Source organism: Aythya marila (assembly GCF_965140915.1).
Source record: "Aythya marila genome assembly, chromosome: 2".
NCBI lineage: Eukaryota > Metazoa > Chordata > Aves > Anseriformes > Anatidae > Aythya > Aythya marila.
Window position 1 is genome coordinate 22782562 of NC_139043.1, and position 16930 is coordinate 22799491.

Genomic DNA, 16930 nt, shown 5'->3' on the forward strand with positions numbered 1-16930 from the left:
TTAGTGCCCAAGCTGTTGGGCACTATCATATATATAACTACTAATCTATACTGCTACATCCTACTGTTGGGTCTGGTCCTCTCGCTGTTCATTTTACGGCCCAGTAAACAGTGCACTCTATGTATGTGGTGGCTGGTTACACCAATTTGAAACAACCCAAGTCTGGCTGCACCTGGGGCTCAGTGTCAGAGACCAGTGCTTTTGGCTCTACTAGTCTACAAAAACAGTCTTCCTTACGGGGGGGGTGGAGAAGTTATTAAAGGAATTGCTTAAAATTAACTGCTCCCAGGAGGACAGCCAAGAGAAGCCCATGATCCTTGGAGTTTTTAACTGAAGAAAATAGTTTGATTTTCACAACGGTCAAAACACAATGGGAAAGAGAGATCAAATCAAGGAACTGGATCCTGGGGTATTCAAAATGACAAGGGCAGCCATTTCTCCTTCTAAGATCCTGCAGAGAAGCGTTGGATGCATCTTGGAGGAGTAGTCTCCAAACTTTTTTTGATCATCTATCCCATCAGTCAGAGGAGTGACTGGGGAAAATATGAAATGGCCAATAACAGTCTTGCATTATAACTCTTCATCTCAGCTTACCAGGCTTTTTCTTTTTCCCCTTGAGTGATTCTTGGTCTTTCTTTTAGCTTACACACTGGCTGTACCTAAGTCAAAATTTCTCTGCTGATCTTTTGCAAATTTAAGGTTTTAAGTTGAGATTCTGTATCTGAAATTGATATTTATATGTTAAATATTGATACATGATTACAAGAGGGATTCCATCAATTTCCTGAATAGTGACTCATCTACTGGATAGTGACTCACTGATGTTATGAAAGCTAATCACTTTACCAGAAAAAAAAAAATAATTTAAATGCTAAGGAAAAAGGAAAGCATTGTAAACAAAGGTAAAACTCAACATTAAATGCTTCAAAACATATATCTTTTTCTGCTGTGATTTTGTTGTAATAATGAGAGTGATTTGTGTAATTTTTACTAATACTGATTTTCTTCTAATGTATTTTTCGGGTTTTTAGGCCAGTATGTCTGGTGTAAGATGGTATGACGTCTTTCTCCCCATGGGTGCAAAATACGTACATACATAAATGAAATAAATAAATAAATATATATATATATATATATATAATTTATCCCATATATTGAGAATATATTTCTTAGCTTTGTCAGTTGCTTTATTGTTTTGTAGCTCTCTGTTTATCTCCTCCTGCTGTTTCTCCCCACATCACTGTTTTGTTCTGGTGCTTTGTGGAGGAGTACATGCAGGGAAGGAAACTCAAGGAAACTCCTCTGTGATTGGAGTTCTGTCTTTGGTTATGGCACAAATAAGACTCAAATTAAATTGTAGTGATGCTCATGTATCACATTGTATTAAGCATGTCTGTATAATTAAGAACTTCTTATATGATTTAGCAGATCTTGAAGTTAGATTTATTTAATTTGTCTGGCTGTTACTTTGGAAATAGTTTTTTTTCAAGGCCCAAATAATGCTTGTACTGCGTTCTTAAGATTTTAATCTACCTGTCTGATAGACTCAGCGATGCAGTTCCTATCTGGATAATATCAATGTCTTTGTAGAGGCTGTAAATGGCAGTTTAGTTGCAACCCTGAGAGACTGTTTGCAACATTGACACTGAAATTAGAGCAAATGGTCTGTGCATGTTTCCACTTCTGAGCGGTGCACAGCCTGCTGCTTACGCTTCGCTGTCTTCCAGGTATTGACTGCTGGAGTACACTGTGTTCACATATATTTTTCAGCACTGCATCGAGCTCAGGCTAAGATATCCTCCCAGCCTTTCAGAAAAATACATTAGCTCATTCTCAGCAGCACCTGAGCACAGTCATAATTGTTCTGAGAGCAGCATGCCAGAGTAAATTCATGCCTGCTGAAGTAAATTCATGACTGGCAAAATGAGCTTCTCTTTGTTTGAAATACACTGTGTCCTAACAGATCTATTTTGGAGTTAGATTAACTGCAGATTAGAGGAAGATGTATTCTTTGCAGCAGCAATGATTCACTTCCAAAGACAGTTCATGCCCTAGTTAGAAACTCGCTTATGACAGTAGTATTGGTGCTTTTTGTCCATTTGTAAGGTTTGGTTTGGAGCTACTTGAGTGCCTTCAGAGTGCTGCCACAAATACTTGGCCCAGGAGCAGGCAGGGGAAGGGCACACCTTGGGGGGGGGGCACAAGGTTGTAGAGGTTGTAGGCTATAACCTTTCTGTCAAGGACAAAGCAGAGAGAAGCTCATCCAAGGAGGTAGAAACAGAAGAGTCTGAGCAAAAGGTTTGAAATCCTAACCTGCAGTTTGTGTTCCCTCATGAGTAAAACTATAAATGTGGGTTGCCTGCTTTTGTAATCTTCCCTCAAAAGCTACATCATCTAGAGAAACAGGAAAATTGGGGCATTTCTTTAGCTATCTAACCTTTGTTTTCAGATAGTCCTCTTGTAAAGCTTTTTTTTTTAAAAAAAATATATATATAAAATATTGGCTCAACTTCATAAGTATAGTAAATCCAGTTTGTTAGAACTAGAATATTAAAATTTATTGTTTGATCTATTTGGTGAATTTCTTTACTAGAACATCAAAACATCAAAATTGAGTGTTAATTCATCTTTCCTTTTAAAGCCTTCATGGATCCTCACTGTCAAACCAGAGTTCACGTTAGGCACACAGTTATTTATCATGCTGTCCTGTCTCCCGTAGGTTTGCAGCATCAGTTTTAAAACTTCATTATCGCAGTCTGGTCTGTTCTCAGCTCCTTGTTTTCTCAATCAGTACTTTTTTTTTTTTTTTTTTAACTTGTGAAACATATCTTAGAAAAATATTGCATATTCTGACAGATGGCGTAACTGTTTAGTGTACGCAGTGGTTTTGATTTTGTTTCTGAGGAATTCTTTCCTTTGAAGTTTGCTGCATTATTGTATAAATGCCTTCTGTGTTTCACAAAGGCGTGGATAGGCAGCAAGAGAAGTCCTGTTTCCAGTGAGGCAGATCTGCCAAGACATGGGAGTGTTCTTTTTGCTTGAAAGTGTAACGAGGAAAAGGTCTACAGCTGGGTGCAGTACGTAGATTTCCTGCAATACAGAGCAACGGAGTAAAGAAACGCAGAATTAAACAAAATTGCAGCCAAGACTTGGACCTGAGGGAAGACACAGTATTCTTACAACCCGGAGGGCCTGGGGGGGTTTGTTATGCTGCAGGAAACCCAAACTTTCTGGATTGATAGCAGCCTGAAGAAGAGGACTTAGTACGCAAGATGCAGTTGAGAGATTTCTTTTTAAATTCTCATATTTTAAGTCTGATTCTGAACTTTTAAGTAGTGGCTTGAAAAGGTTTATTTTAAAATATATATAAAAGCCTTTTATAAAAGGCTTTTATGTTACTGGTGTCATCAGGGACAAGCAGTGGTCATGTATCTGCAGCAAAATGCTGGCTGATTCTAAGGTGGAAAATACTGTGTTTCTAGGAGTCTTTTCTCTCTTCTCTCTATTTTTTTTCCTTATTTTTCTTAGTAGATTTGAGAATCTTTCATTTGAGGACTTTCATTGGACAATTTTGCATACTTATTTCCATTCTAATGGCTTTTTAATAATAATTAAAAAAAAAAAAGCCATTCTATATTTTTAATAATAAAAAAAACACCTTTGTTGTATTGCTAATATGGAATATTAAAATCTATCTTTATAGTGGCATCCTTTCTCTTTTCTTCCATAGCTATGCTTCCACGGATAAAGGCATAGTAACTAAAGTGGCACAGCAAGAAAGCTTTAAGTTAGCAGGACATTAGTACTGTATGCTTTCCAAATTCCAGAATGTTTATCCAATGGAGAATTTAAAGTAAGGCCTTTCCAATTAGGAATGAAAAATATTGGCCCTTTGAGGACTTCAAGGCTAATGATCCATATTCCCAGTAGGGAAGCATATTGTATGGATTATGGATTTCCATCCTCAGTTAATGTTACCTGAAATGTGGCAGAAAAAGAATATTTTCTTTGGCATTGCAATGCTAAAAAACCTGTACAAGAAGTATAAATTTATTCATTTCAATTCCATTCCAAATTTAACTCCAGAATTGTCTCATGTCTAGAATAGGTGAACCTGAGACTTGGATTTCATAAAAGGATTTTTGAAATTTGATGTTTGCACTGTGAACAGAGTGGATAGATATCAACTAAAAATAGGGTAAGCCAGTTGTAATATGTAATCAGCAACTCGTTGAATGCAAAAATGGAGACTGAATTTGATCTTCATCTGCTCTACCCATTTAGATAAATAGACTTGAATTGCTATTTGCTTCTGAGATTCCGAATTTTTCTTGCTTCATTTCTTTGCTCTTGTATTCATTTACTAGAGGTTTGCTCCTTGATACTTATAGGAAAAACTAGTAAACAAGAAGAGTTGAACATTTTTTTTCATATATATTCTTCTAATGTATAAAACACAAACCACATGAAGTTTAACACCCAATTAAGACAGACTTTAAATGTCGAATAGTAAAAATAGACACGTTTTTTGTGCGCGTAGAATAGTGCTAGGTTAGTATGGTAAGTATTCTATTTTCAGAGATGAAAGATGTGAGATATCAGTGATACTTTGTCATTGATATATAGTGTCAATCTATTTTAATATTGCTTAGACAGATTAAAATATTTAAATTACCTTAGATTAGAATTTATTTTGGCTATTTTTTATCTGATTAAATCAATATAAATTATGTTTATTCCAGTAAAAAGGAATAGGAAAATACATTGTATAATTTCAGAACAAGATTTAAAGTTTTTATAAAATGAAAATAGTTTGAGTAGATGAAAACAGACTTAACCAGTGTGCATACACATGCAGTCACAGAAATGTATTTTTTCTTTTAAAGGATGATAATTAAAAAAAAAAAAAACTTAGAAAGCAATATATTTTTCATTCTTTGATATTTAGTTATAAGGCTTTGTGTCAGGATTTTTTTAGTGTTTTGTTAAACTAAAACATGAGAAGTGATTTCTTGAAAGGCTTAAAATAAATTAAAAAAAAAATGCTTGAAGTCATAATCAAGTAAGTATGTATTTTGTTAACTGATTTGTTGACCAAGAGGCTTTTACTAGCTGCCTTTCTTTTTGGGTGGCAAGTGGCTGAGATTTAGTTTGGCCTTTATTATGTTTGTCCTTAAGGTTTACTTATGCAGCCACTTAACATAATTTTTTCCTTATTTTGATACCCAAATTATGAACCAGATAACGCCTGGAAAATATTTTTATTTGCTTCCTTTTTCTTTCCTTCCCATTTCTTTGTTTTAAATGTCCTGTGTTCAGAGCTTTTACATTTTGTTTTGCTTTGCTTCCCATTCTCCTTGGGAATGCAAGATTTTTATCTTGCATTCTTCTCATTCTGTAATTGCCTTAGACTCTGAAGCTACATTGTTTTTTCCTTTTCTTTTTTTTCCAAACCAACATGGTTTTCTGTCCTTCACATTAAAAGAAGAGTCATTAAGAGTCAATATCCATACTCACTTTTTTTTTTTTTTTTTTTAAAGTTAGACCCATGACATTCTAATGGAGTTTATATGCTAGTTTTGCCAAGTAGTTTTCTATAGAGATCTATCTTATGTTGGATGTAACTGTTTTACAGTTGATTTTCTGCTTCTACTGAATGCAAAGGAAACATGTTAAAATAGCAACAGATTATTGACAAGACTACTGTTCTGGTGCAGTTTTCCAGATCTGTTCTGATTTTAGTTTTGGTTGGTTTTGGTTTGTTTGTTTGTTTTTTCCCCCTGCCTGCTACTCCTTTAGAAGTGTCCTTTTAGAAGAGATTCAGCTATGGACAGATAGTTTGTCTTTATGTAGCTGCTGTGGAAAAATCCTTACTATCCATTGAATAACAAACTCCATTTGAGGGATTATTTACTAAAGGCAAATTTGATAATCTGTCTAAAACAAAACAACCCCCCCCCTGTTTTTTCTAGGAGTTCTTTCAGTTCATCTGCCGGAAAAAAAGTTGAAGAACAGAATTAAAAGCTCTCTCTCTCTCTTTTTTTTTTTTTTGTTTTGTTTTGTTTTTTAAATGATTTGGTTGCTAGTCAGGTTCATTTGTTTTATTTTCTGTATTTTTTTTTTGCCTTCAGTCAGGACTTGATATCCAGGAAAGTTGGTTGGAATTTGCCCGTTATCCTCCTCCAGAGGAATTGGGCTTGGTTATTTGTCCAAGAAGAGGAGATGTCCATACTGCACTCCTGTAGTATGTTAATGAGCACATGCAAATTGAACTGTAGTGTGTTTGTATCCATTCTGGATGATGTCTGTATTCTGAAATAAAATCTCCATTGTAATTAGATTAGAAATCAAGAGTCAAGCTGCAGCTGTAAAGCTCAAGGAGATGAAAAGATGCATAAAATTGATGACGGTAATTTTGTTGCTGGAGGATATGTTTCAAGACCTCTAGGGGATATGAAAAGAGGACTAAAAAGGTTGCTGAAGAAGCATCAAGGGAATCTCTTCTGTGGCACACCTCAGTACCATTGCTGTTAACACGAAGATCTGTTGGCCAGTCAGAAACAGTAAGAAAACTGGTGTGGTAGGACATGCCTGCTTTTTTTTCACTGCAGCGGCTGCCATTAGAAAGTCTGCTGGGAGCTCTGGCATCAAATTTGGGGAATACTGTGCCTGTGCACAGGGCACACACCTGAGAGAGGTGATATGTTACAGCATCAAAATCCACTGGTAAGTAACTCATTTTCATACCTGCTGATCTAATTTCTCAAAGTCCAATGATATACCAGTCCAGACACCTCACTGTCTTGCTAAACTACTGACAGTTTGAGAGTTCCCTTTTGTTTTAGAGTTGCTCTTGCAGATTTCAGTTATATCCATGTATGCTATCAATTTGAGTTTGCATTCCATATTTCCTGTCCTAAATAATGGTTTTAAAGCTTGTTCTTTCTTATTCAAATGTTTTTATTTTTATTTTTAAGCTTTTATTTTCACTTTTACTTTTCACTACTCAGGTAGTTCTTGAACTGGAGCATTCATCTGATATAATTCCCTTTCTTAGGGAATTAGTCTGTTTGGTTTATTTCCTGTCTCCATCTGCTGGTAGGAGGGCAAATTGCCAACTGGACTGGCATTTTCTGGATTTGGAGAAATTAAACTTGCAGGTAAGAAATTACTGGTTTTTCGTAGGTATAACTGGAAATTGAACTACCTTTTTTATTAAACAACAAAATCTATGTAAATGGGTCTTCCAGAGACAATGTCTTCCAATGACATAAACCCAGGGCTAATTAGAAACAGTATTTAGCTGAAGTGAGACCAGAGAAATGGTTGTCAAGATGAGGCTTTTCTATATTAGCTTTATTTGCACTTGAAATTATTATTTTTTTAATCTATTTTTAAATTCCCAGAGATAAATATCATTACAGGATAGTAAGTAAGTAAAGATAATCACGTTTTTATATCATTTGCGTTTTGTACACAGGAACCCTGTGTGCAGACTGTATCCTGTTCCCGTCTCTCCCCTATAAATGAACAAAATGAATCAGGTCACATTTTAAGTTACAGAAGTTTTAGACGTGTTAATTCAGAGGAACAATTTCGTATCTTTCTGAGAAGGAGCTGAGCTGCCAAAAGCAATGCTAGTGCAAGTAGAACTATGGAATTAGCTCATTAATTAAATTTTAAAGGTTACTTTAAAAGAAAAACAAAAACAAAAAAAAAACAATTGTTTTTGTGATCCTTTTTTGGAATAGCTCCTGAACGATTGTACCAGAACAACTGAAAGGGCAACAGACTGTAGATCAGTAATTTGTTTATTGCATTTTGTTATTGTGCATGTACTGTACGTAATGGTATTCTGCTTGTCCTTAATAAATCATCTCAAAAATGTAAGTCATGAAATAACCATCCTTCTCCACTAGTATTCACTTGTTCTGTCTTTGTAAGGTACTCTCCAGAATACTTGCTTGCTGATTTCTTCTACTTTGATTATCTTGAGTTCTGTAATAAGATTTCACTGCTCTCACTTTTCCTTACTCCTTAAATGCACAGTTTAAGCACTGCAAGTCAAAAGCATGTGGAGATGGTTCTATGAGCATCTGCACAAACCTGATGTTAATATTCTGGCTGTTCCTGTTACTCACTGGATGAAAGCAAGTTTATTGGATGAAGGACTAGGTTTTTTACTTACCATCTTTCAGTACAAAAATAGCAGTTCAGTAATCACTTCCAAAAAATTAGAAATGTCTTCTCTCTGCCTGCCATTTTTTTTAAATGTTTTTCAGAACTTTAAACACAATATGAAGGTATTTCATAAAAATATTTGTTGTGATAAAAACTGCTTAGGGCAAAAACGTTGAGAGCAGGAGAAAAATAATTATTTTGTATCTTTAGGTCCCAAAAGACAGCTTCTGCTACTTCTTTGACAACATGATTGTAAAGGGATGGAAATGATTGCAGGTAGATATCACACTGAATGTGGGAAATAAGTTCAGAAGCATTCAGCCAAGATTTTTTTTTTTTCATTTCTAGTTTAGATGATGTATCATAAATAAGTTTAAGCCCTCTCCTTTGTTTTGAGTCCATTTTTACACATTCTCTCTACTCTGCATAAAACTTTCTGCACTTTACAGTCTCACCAGGATGCCCTGCCCTGTTAAACCATATCTCACACGCTGCCTTTCTTCCATTCAAACGGAGTCATGCTGCTTTTACCCCTGTGTTAAATGGCTTAGTTTATCTTATCCAGGCCTTATATGGCATCATCCTGAAATCATCACAGCTATAAAACCACTATGAATAGAATGATATTTTATCAAATTATATATAAAATTAAAGCTGTATAGTTTGATCTTTAATATTATTCTTTGGTTTGGATGGTTTAGGGATTTTGTTCCATTTAAGTGATGCTTTTTATGACAAGTCTGTGCTTGGAGTCTTGCTTGCTTGGTCTACAGCTGCTTTTCAGCGGGTACTTCTTGCCAGTGTTTCATTCTTCAGAGCTGAGGTGGTAGAATAAAATCTGTTCGTACATAGGCCTTTCCAGTTTAGTATGTTTTACTGCAGACCTGCTTTCATCATTTTATGCAGAAGATTGCATGTATCACTTTGCCACAGATTTGAGATATTTTCCAATCGAGACCCAGAGATTTCCTGTGTGTGTGTGTAAATTAAAAAAAATGCTAAATTTGCATTTTATTCTTGAATGTTTTGTGAAATTTAGAAATGTCACCAATATCCCTGTTTGCCTTTTGTACCTGTCCACCAATTCTTTGTTTCTTATTTTTGTTTTGAGTCTTTATTCTATTTTTTTTTTTCTCAGAAACTTTTTATATAGATAACTTATTTTGCTATACTGGCAGATATATAAGTTTCAATAGTAATATTCTTCTTTTGGTTATACAGTCTGACATTATGCATGTGGAGAAATGCTCTAATCTTCATTGCACTCATTATGATTATTAAGAAAAGTCCTACTTGAGCTGTTAAAGTATTGCAACCTAGAGCTGATCAGCACTAGTTACAATGCTGGCATTCTGGCGAATAGAGTTCTACTGTAGAAATTAATTCTGCCTTGGATAAAATAAATCATTGCCTTTTGAGGCTTCTTCCAGAATGCCTCTTTGGACCAATCATTAGAGTAGGGGAGCACTCAATAGTATAGAGGATCATTTTTCACATTGAGTGTTTGGAAATTCACATGCTTATTTTCACTAAAATGTGATCATATTTGCTTCCTTTTTAGCTTGTGTGGTAAACCTTTTGTCTCCATTTCTTCCCCTTTTTGAAAGTTTGTGGCAGTATCACTACTGATTTATGATGACTGGGAGTTTGAGAATGATGTAAACTGTGCAATTTCATACTTTGACTCTGAAAATAAGTCTGGTTATTGTATGTGAATTGATAGTGCCTTTGTTTATCATGAAAGAATAGCTGTTTGCGAACTGTGCCATTCACAAATGCTTGCTGCAGTTAAATCTTGTGATGTTTTAAGAATGACTGCAAGAGGACAAACAGCTAAATAATTTGCAAAGCTGAAAGAATAGGTAGGAACTCCTAGCACCTGCTATGAGCATTTTCTCAAATTTCCTATTATCTTTATTGCTATTTCATAAAAGCTGAATACTGTGTTTGGACTGATTTTATATATTCAAAGATATTTTTATATAAAAAATAATATGAGAAGAGTTACTTCTGTATCCTATGTAGTGCCTGTTTTCCTTGCTTAGCGTGGTGGAGAACTTTAAGTTGTGAACTCCCAGTACTGTCTTCAAATGTTATTGCTCTAAAATCCTCGGAAGAGTTTAGTTAGGCATTTATTCAGAACTTTTTTCCATGCAGCAAGGATGAAATTTCAGGTTACAGTAGCATGAGGATTTGTGGAGCAAGCCTTGATATAGAAACTCATGTAAAATACCGAAATTCTACTGTTAGCAACTTGTCTGCAGATGTGTAGTTTTTTATCCTCCTCACTCACTGTATTTATTTCTTAGTAACCTAGCATAGCTGCTGAGTTGTGTGGTGATAATGTACAGGAGTTGCCCAGATGGGAATTTACATATACTTGTATGAGTTTGCATTTAGTTACTGTGTGCATTGTTGCTAATATACACTGGGTGTCCTGTTAGGAAACCTCACTGAAAGCATGCAAGCCCTCCTGGGTCAGGAGGTCGTGCAGCCCAGGTATCTAACCTCATAGTGACTTGCCAGGTCAGTGATTCAGCTTCCTCAGGCCAGCAAGCCTTTTAACAGACCTGTTTAATGTTCAAGGTACCCCCGGGGATTAGGGAAACACCACAGGGAAGTGAGTAACACAAAAGATATTTGAAATTATGGAGAGCTTCAAGCTATGAAAGTGTTTGCTTCATACACACCTCAGAGAGCAGAAACTTGAGGGAGATCCCAGGGTAGAATAGCTGATGTACAAAAATCTTGCACAAAAGCTGGGGGAATTCACAGAACCATAGAATGGCTCGGGTTGGAAGGGACCTTAAAGATCATCCAGTTTCAAACCCCTGCCATAGGCAGGGATGCTGCCCACTCGATCAGGTTGCCCAGGGCCTTGTCCAACCTGGTCTTGAACACCTCCAGGAATGGATGAGGCATCCACAATTTCATTTTGAGATGGAATTCTTCTTGAGAAAAGTTTCCTGAAAATAGTTTTGTTCACTCTGGTGCTTCAATGCTTTCTCTTGCAACACTGCCATGTAACTGTCTCCTCTCTCAAACTCAGCTACTAGAAATTGCTTACTGAACTCATTACTGTCTTACCTTGCTTTGTGGGGAATTTTGTCTTTTGGGTGGGATTATGTGTCCTTGTTGAGGTTCCTGTCTAAACAGTTCAGGTATCATGAGAATTAAAAACTGCATTGTAAAAATAGACCTGCTGAAAATAATACTTGTTAATTCATATGGACATGTGTCTGCCATCAATAGTTCTTCAATTCACTGTGCAGTTTGGTGTTTCAGATAACAGCACGGCATTTGGCTTTGAACTCCAGAGTACATTCAGTATGGAGATACTGCAACATTAGCTATTTGCTTCAGGCCACAGGTTTTAAAACTAGCAAAGCAGCATGTACTGTTGCCTAGTTTTCATAGATTTTAGAATTTATGTGTAAATTAGAAATAAAAATAATATTGCTTAAATTAAACAACAGCACAAGAGTAGGCTGGAGGTTGCCTTTTACTACTGGAAAAAGGCTAATGTCGTCTTGGAACCTGAATAACCATTATACTCTCCTAGTTTCTATATTGTTTTTGGTAGATGATTTCTGATGTTAGCATATTAGCTTCCTTGTTTCTAGAACTTTAGAAAACTGATCTGCTTCATAAGGCTAAGAAGCAAAACTGATTTGAATTGTAAGGTACCTCCACTAACGTGTTTTCAGTAATGGAGAAATACACTTTACTAAAAACTGTAAGGTGATAAAACGCAGAATAACTTCGTGTCTTGTTTTGCCTGGAAGCATGTAATGGAATTAACACATCTGGGTTTTAGTTCATTCCCCCAAAACACTTATTTCAGGGTGAGGAGGAGGCAGGTTGCACTTCAAAGCCCACAGAATTGGGAGGAAAAAGGGAATTATGTTCCAGTAGTTGGTCTGTTAATTACCATTATGCAGACAGAAAGCATCTTTAAAATGATGCTGTTTTTTTAATGCTTTTGCAGGAAGAATGTTATTTTACCTTTTCCTGTTCTTAAGTTGCTTCCCCAGGAAAAGTGAACCCGCTTATGATGGTTTATGAAAATTGCAGTCTGTCAGTCACTTGAAGTAGAGTATTGACTTGGATGGGACTACTTGTTTTGTTTTTCTTTTTGTACCTTAAAGAATTGTTTTTAATAGACTCAGATTTACTGTTTTTTATATTCACAGGACTGTACTAAAGAATAATGACTTGAGATCAAGACAAGAATTAACTACTCACCTCACCAATCAGTGGCCTTCCCCAGGAGCTCTGGATGTCAATGCTGTTGCCTTGGACACTCTACTCTATAGAAAGCACAATCAACAATGGGATGAGTAAGTTGAATATTTAGATTCACCTTTAAAGGAACAGAAAAAATCAAAATTATGTATTTCCCATAGCATACTCTTAAATGTATTCTATTTGAAATATCTGTTAGAAAAATTCTGTGTTTCTCACTTAACATGAAAATTTCCTTCCTTTGGATTAGGGGAAAAAAAAAAGTTTTCACACAAAAAAATAAATAAATAAAAAATAAACAACAATCTTTTGGGAAACAAAAAACAGAGACTGATTAAGTGAAGAAAGATTAATATTTTTTTTATTAGTTATTTCTCTAAAAAAAATCGTTTCGTGGAAAATATTTCTAGTGGGATCTTTAAATGTGTTATTATTTAAACTTATTACTTGTTTTACAGAAAAAGTTTTCAAAGTCTGGACCAACTTTCAGCAGATGTTAGTCTTTCTCAAACCTCTCTGGATCCAGGCCACTCACAGGATGGAAAGCAGGATGGAATAAACTTGTTAAATGAAGGTACAGAGCTATGCCAGTGGGTTCATTTTCTTTTATTCTTCGTGGTTCTGATCTTCAGACCCCATGAGGTGAATTTTCAGTCTGGGAAAGAGATTGAAGTGCATCTTTTCTCTGGTGTTACGCTTTTTTTTTTTCTGTTTCTCTAAGTACTATATTTCAATTAATTCATTTCTTCAAGACTCCCTCTCATTCCCAAACAGGACTTTGCGGTGCGTTCAAGGCTAGGCTAAGCCTGTCTTCCTTATGTGATAGATACATCACATAACCTGAGAAAGGCATCTTCATGCTATAACTAAATCAAACCTTAATCCCACTCCTGTTTTTTAAAAGAAAATTTAAAGGCACTAGATTTGCAAGTACCACTGTCATTCTTACATCTTGCTTTCAACATTAATTTGTGGTAATCTGTGGAGATGCAGCCTGATAATGCGTATGGTTTTGAAAACAAAACCAAAAAACATGATATGGGCTGTGCTAGAACATAAATGTAATATGCCGCCCCCTTCAAAATCTGTATGCTTATCAAAGGTTAACTGCTCCATCTTGTGGACAACTGTGAAGAGCAGAAAAATTTGGGAAGACTTCTGAAATAGTAGTATTTTGAGTACAGAACAGAAAATAGCATAAGCATTTTTCTTTATCTTATCAAATAGTTACCTTTTTAAGCTGCTTGCTTTTAAACTCAAGTTTAAGATGATTTATTTTATTCTGCAGATGAGACAGGAAGGTGAAATAGGGAGATATTGATAATCAATTTATTTATTTTGTGCCAGCTCAGCTAATAAGTTACAACTTAAATGGCTATTCTGAGAAGGAAGGAATTGTCTGGTACACACATACCTTTTAAGCATGTTTCTTGTTAACTGTCAAGTGTATTTGGATGACAGGGTAGATGCTTGCACTGCCACTCTTACACTGCAGGGCTTTTTCCAGTGTCAGGAGTGTAATTCACATCAAATTACGAAGAACAAAAACATTTTGTTTTGTGAAAAAACTACATTCTGATTCCAGATAATTCTGCGCTTTTCCAGGGATTCAAAATAAGATCTCTAGTACTGATACTGTATTAGTAATATCATTTCCATTTATAATGTACTCAATTAAAGCCAATTCTTGAATTAGTAATTTCTATTCACCATGTAGACTGACCAGCCCAGCCTGTAATGCAAATCTCTGTTCTGCATGGATAGGGAAGGTATAAATAACATCTCTTCCTTAACCGCATTTCTGATGAATGCATGTGCTGAAGCAGGAACTTGTAACAGTTTAGATGAAAGTATTTTATTTTTTTTTCCTATTCCCTTTTTGTTTGTGGTCAGATCATCTTGTGCTGTAATGATTAGATTAATCTGTGTTTTCCTTAACAGGGAAGGAGGACACTCCATCGTTGCTTGGCCTTTGTGGCTCTCTTACTTCAGTAGCAAGCTACAAATCTCTAACAAGTCTGAAATCAAGTGAATATCTTGCGAGTCCCACAACAGAGATGACGAGTCCAGGTTTAACACCATCTTGAGATGCACACGAACAGGAAGAGCTTTGTGTTATATGCATTTGGTTTATGTTCTATAATACGACTTGCAGTGAGACTGCTAGTTCTAAGTTAAAAATAAGCTGCTTTATTTATTTTTTTTTCACAGTTACCAATTTAATTCACAAATTCTCTTTTCATTCAAGTTTTTTTTTTTTTTTTTTCCTGCCAGAGGACTTTTTCAGATTTTCTGCTTTAGTCTTGAATTATTTAAAACTCTCAGTCAGGTACAGGGCATATAATCTGACACTTTTGGCTGATTTTTAAAATGAAGCAGTTGGAAATCAGTCCCCTACTTAACTGCCATGACCTTTGTTTCTCCTTGCAGTGGTTAACAGCCTGGCCCTACTATAGCCATAGTGCTTCTCTGCAGTGCTTTAAATATTAACTCTTGCAGAAAACACAGGGAATCCTTAATGCCAGTCTTTGTAGGCAAATATTTTACTTAAAAATTCATCTTTTCATCTGTGTATGTTGCATAGGACCTCAAATAGCGTATTTAACCTGCCAAGAGCTCTTCTCAAGTTGATTCAATGTTAGATTTTGCATTCTTATTAGCATCATGGCACTTACAAGATGTCTGAATCGCACTGAAGAATCACACTGAAACACTCTTAGTAATTCTTAAAGTTGCATGAGAATAACAAATACAAGTTGATCATCTAAATCAATCATACTTAGTAATTTGTAAATATTGAGGAAACTTGCTAAATTTCAAGCTTTTGAGTGACCTGGCTTACAAATAATACTCTATGAGGAATTTTTTGGCTTACTGGCCTTGCTAGAAAGAGAGGGACTAAGGATGGTGGGGTTAGCACCTTGGGAAATTTGGATCATACATTTATCGGCAAGATCCCAAGGAGACTGAAAAAGGGGAAACAAAGACAATGTAATGGTATTCTCATGTTAAAGGTTTTTCTCATTCCTGTAGTAGTGCAATAGGTATTTTCCTTGATTAGGTAATACAGCAAATCTTATTTAAGTCTGTTTTCTCAAATGATTTGCCATTTATTTAAATTACAGATACAAAAAGCCTGCAACATTTTTTAAGTGAAAGTAACTTTCCAGATTACCCGACGGTTTTGAAGTTTGCAAATTAATTTTTGAATTGCAAACTATATTCTTAATTCTTTGTAAGATACAATGGATCCTTTATCTAAGAATTTTGCTAATCAAGGTAATGCTTCTCAATATGATTAGTAACTTTTTAAAAGAAACTTAAGCGCATGTAAGTATGTTGTATTTATAAGTGCTAGGGAAAATGCTTTTTTTGTGCCAAAGAAGTTTCATAAATTGTTTACATGAGTAGCTGCAATACAAGACAGATTTTTAATTGCTTACTCTCGGATGTTTACAGTATGTCACTACATTCTGTATGGTTTTAGTTGATTTGCCTCTTGTAATGGTACCTTGGCACTACTACAACAGTCTGGTCTTCTTAGAATGGGCTTGAAAGAGAGAATTCATTCTTACTGTTACCAAAACTGCAGGAAACATACAGCCTCTGTAAGTGTGGGGCTTCATTTCTCTGGAACTCAAGGCACTGTTGGATTTAACTGCATGAGGTTCAAGATGCTTTGTCTCAACTGTAGTTCTACAGTGCTGGAGGTTACTGCATCCATGATGGGTAAGCGAATGCAGAGGCCATTTTAATGGAAAAGTTTAAAGCAGCTTAGAAAATTCCACAGGCCTTGTCTTTCAAGCCCTTGTGAACCCACTCAGTTAATTTCTCTGTAATAAACTTTATTAAGTCCTTTCATACACTGTCAGAATGTACATTACTTCATGTAACTGTTCTTTGGTTATTGCATTAAGTACATGTTCTCTCATGGCAGTTGAGTAACATTATTAAATACTAATTTGTAAGTTAGAGTTGCATTTTTTACTACAAGTACAATGAGGGAATGTGGATTCCAGAAGTTAACATACTACATCAAGGTGTAGTGATTTAATCAGTCTTGTTTGCTGTTAAACACTTCTCCCACTTCATCAGTATTTTGGAGGGGGCTATTATCATGATCTTTAGTCATGTTAGCTGATGGCTCTTTTCTTGGAGCTACTGGTGTGAAATTCATGTGTCATTTAACTGAAGTCTTTTATGTAGTCTGACACCACTGTGAGTTTCTGGGTGTCGCTTTGTGCATGGGAAATCAGTTGTGTGTGTCTTTCTCAGTTCTAAACATGAATCATTTTTCAGAAAAAAAAGAAGAAAAAAAAAAAGAAAAAATGCCAAAACCGTATGTTTTGTTGCCTTGATGTTCCATAAATGTTGCATGTAAATTAAACATTTTGTATCATCGCTAATTACTAGTTTTTGTCTCTGTTTTAATCAAACAAAATAAGACTATTGGCAAACTACAGTACTAGTGGGCTTGCAGCAAATTCTCTTTCTGGAAAACAGG

At 35.5% G+C, this 16930-nt stretch overlaps 1 protein-coding gene across 1 annotated transcript in view; it reads left to right on the forward strand.

The window, feature by feature from the left end:
* The window catches only part of RUNDC3B (RUN domain containing 3B), a 51004-nt gene extending 34269 nt beyond the window's left edge, over positions 1-16735 (forward strand). The window contains exons 9-11 of the mRNA XM_082754118.1: positions 12375-12521; positions 12885-13000; positions 14368-16735. Coding sequence (XP_082610244.1) covers positions 12375-12521; positions 12885-13000; positions 14368-14513 — 409 coding nt within the window. The 3' untranslated portion in view covers positions 14514-16735. The remainder of the gene's footprint in view (positions 1-12374; positions 12522-12884; positions 13001-14367) is intronic.
* Positions 16736-16930: the final 195 nt, after the last annotated feature.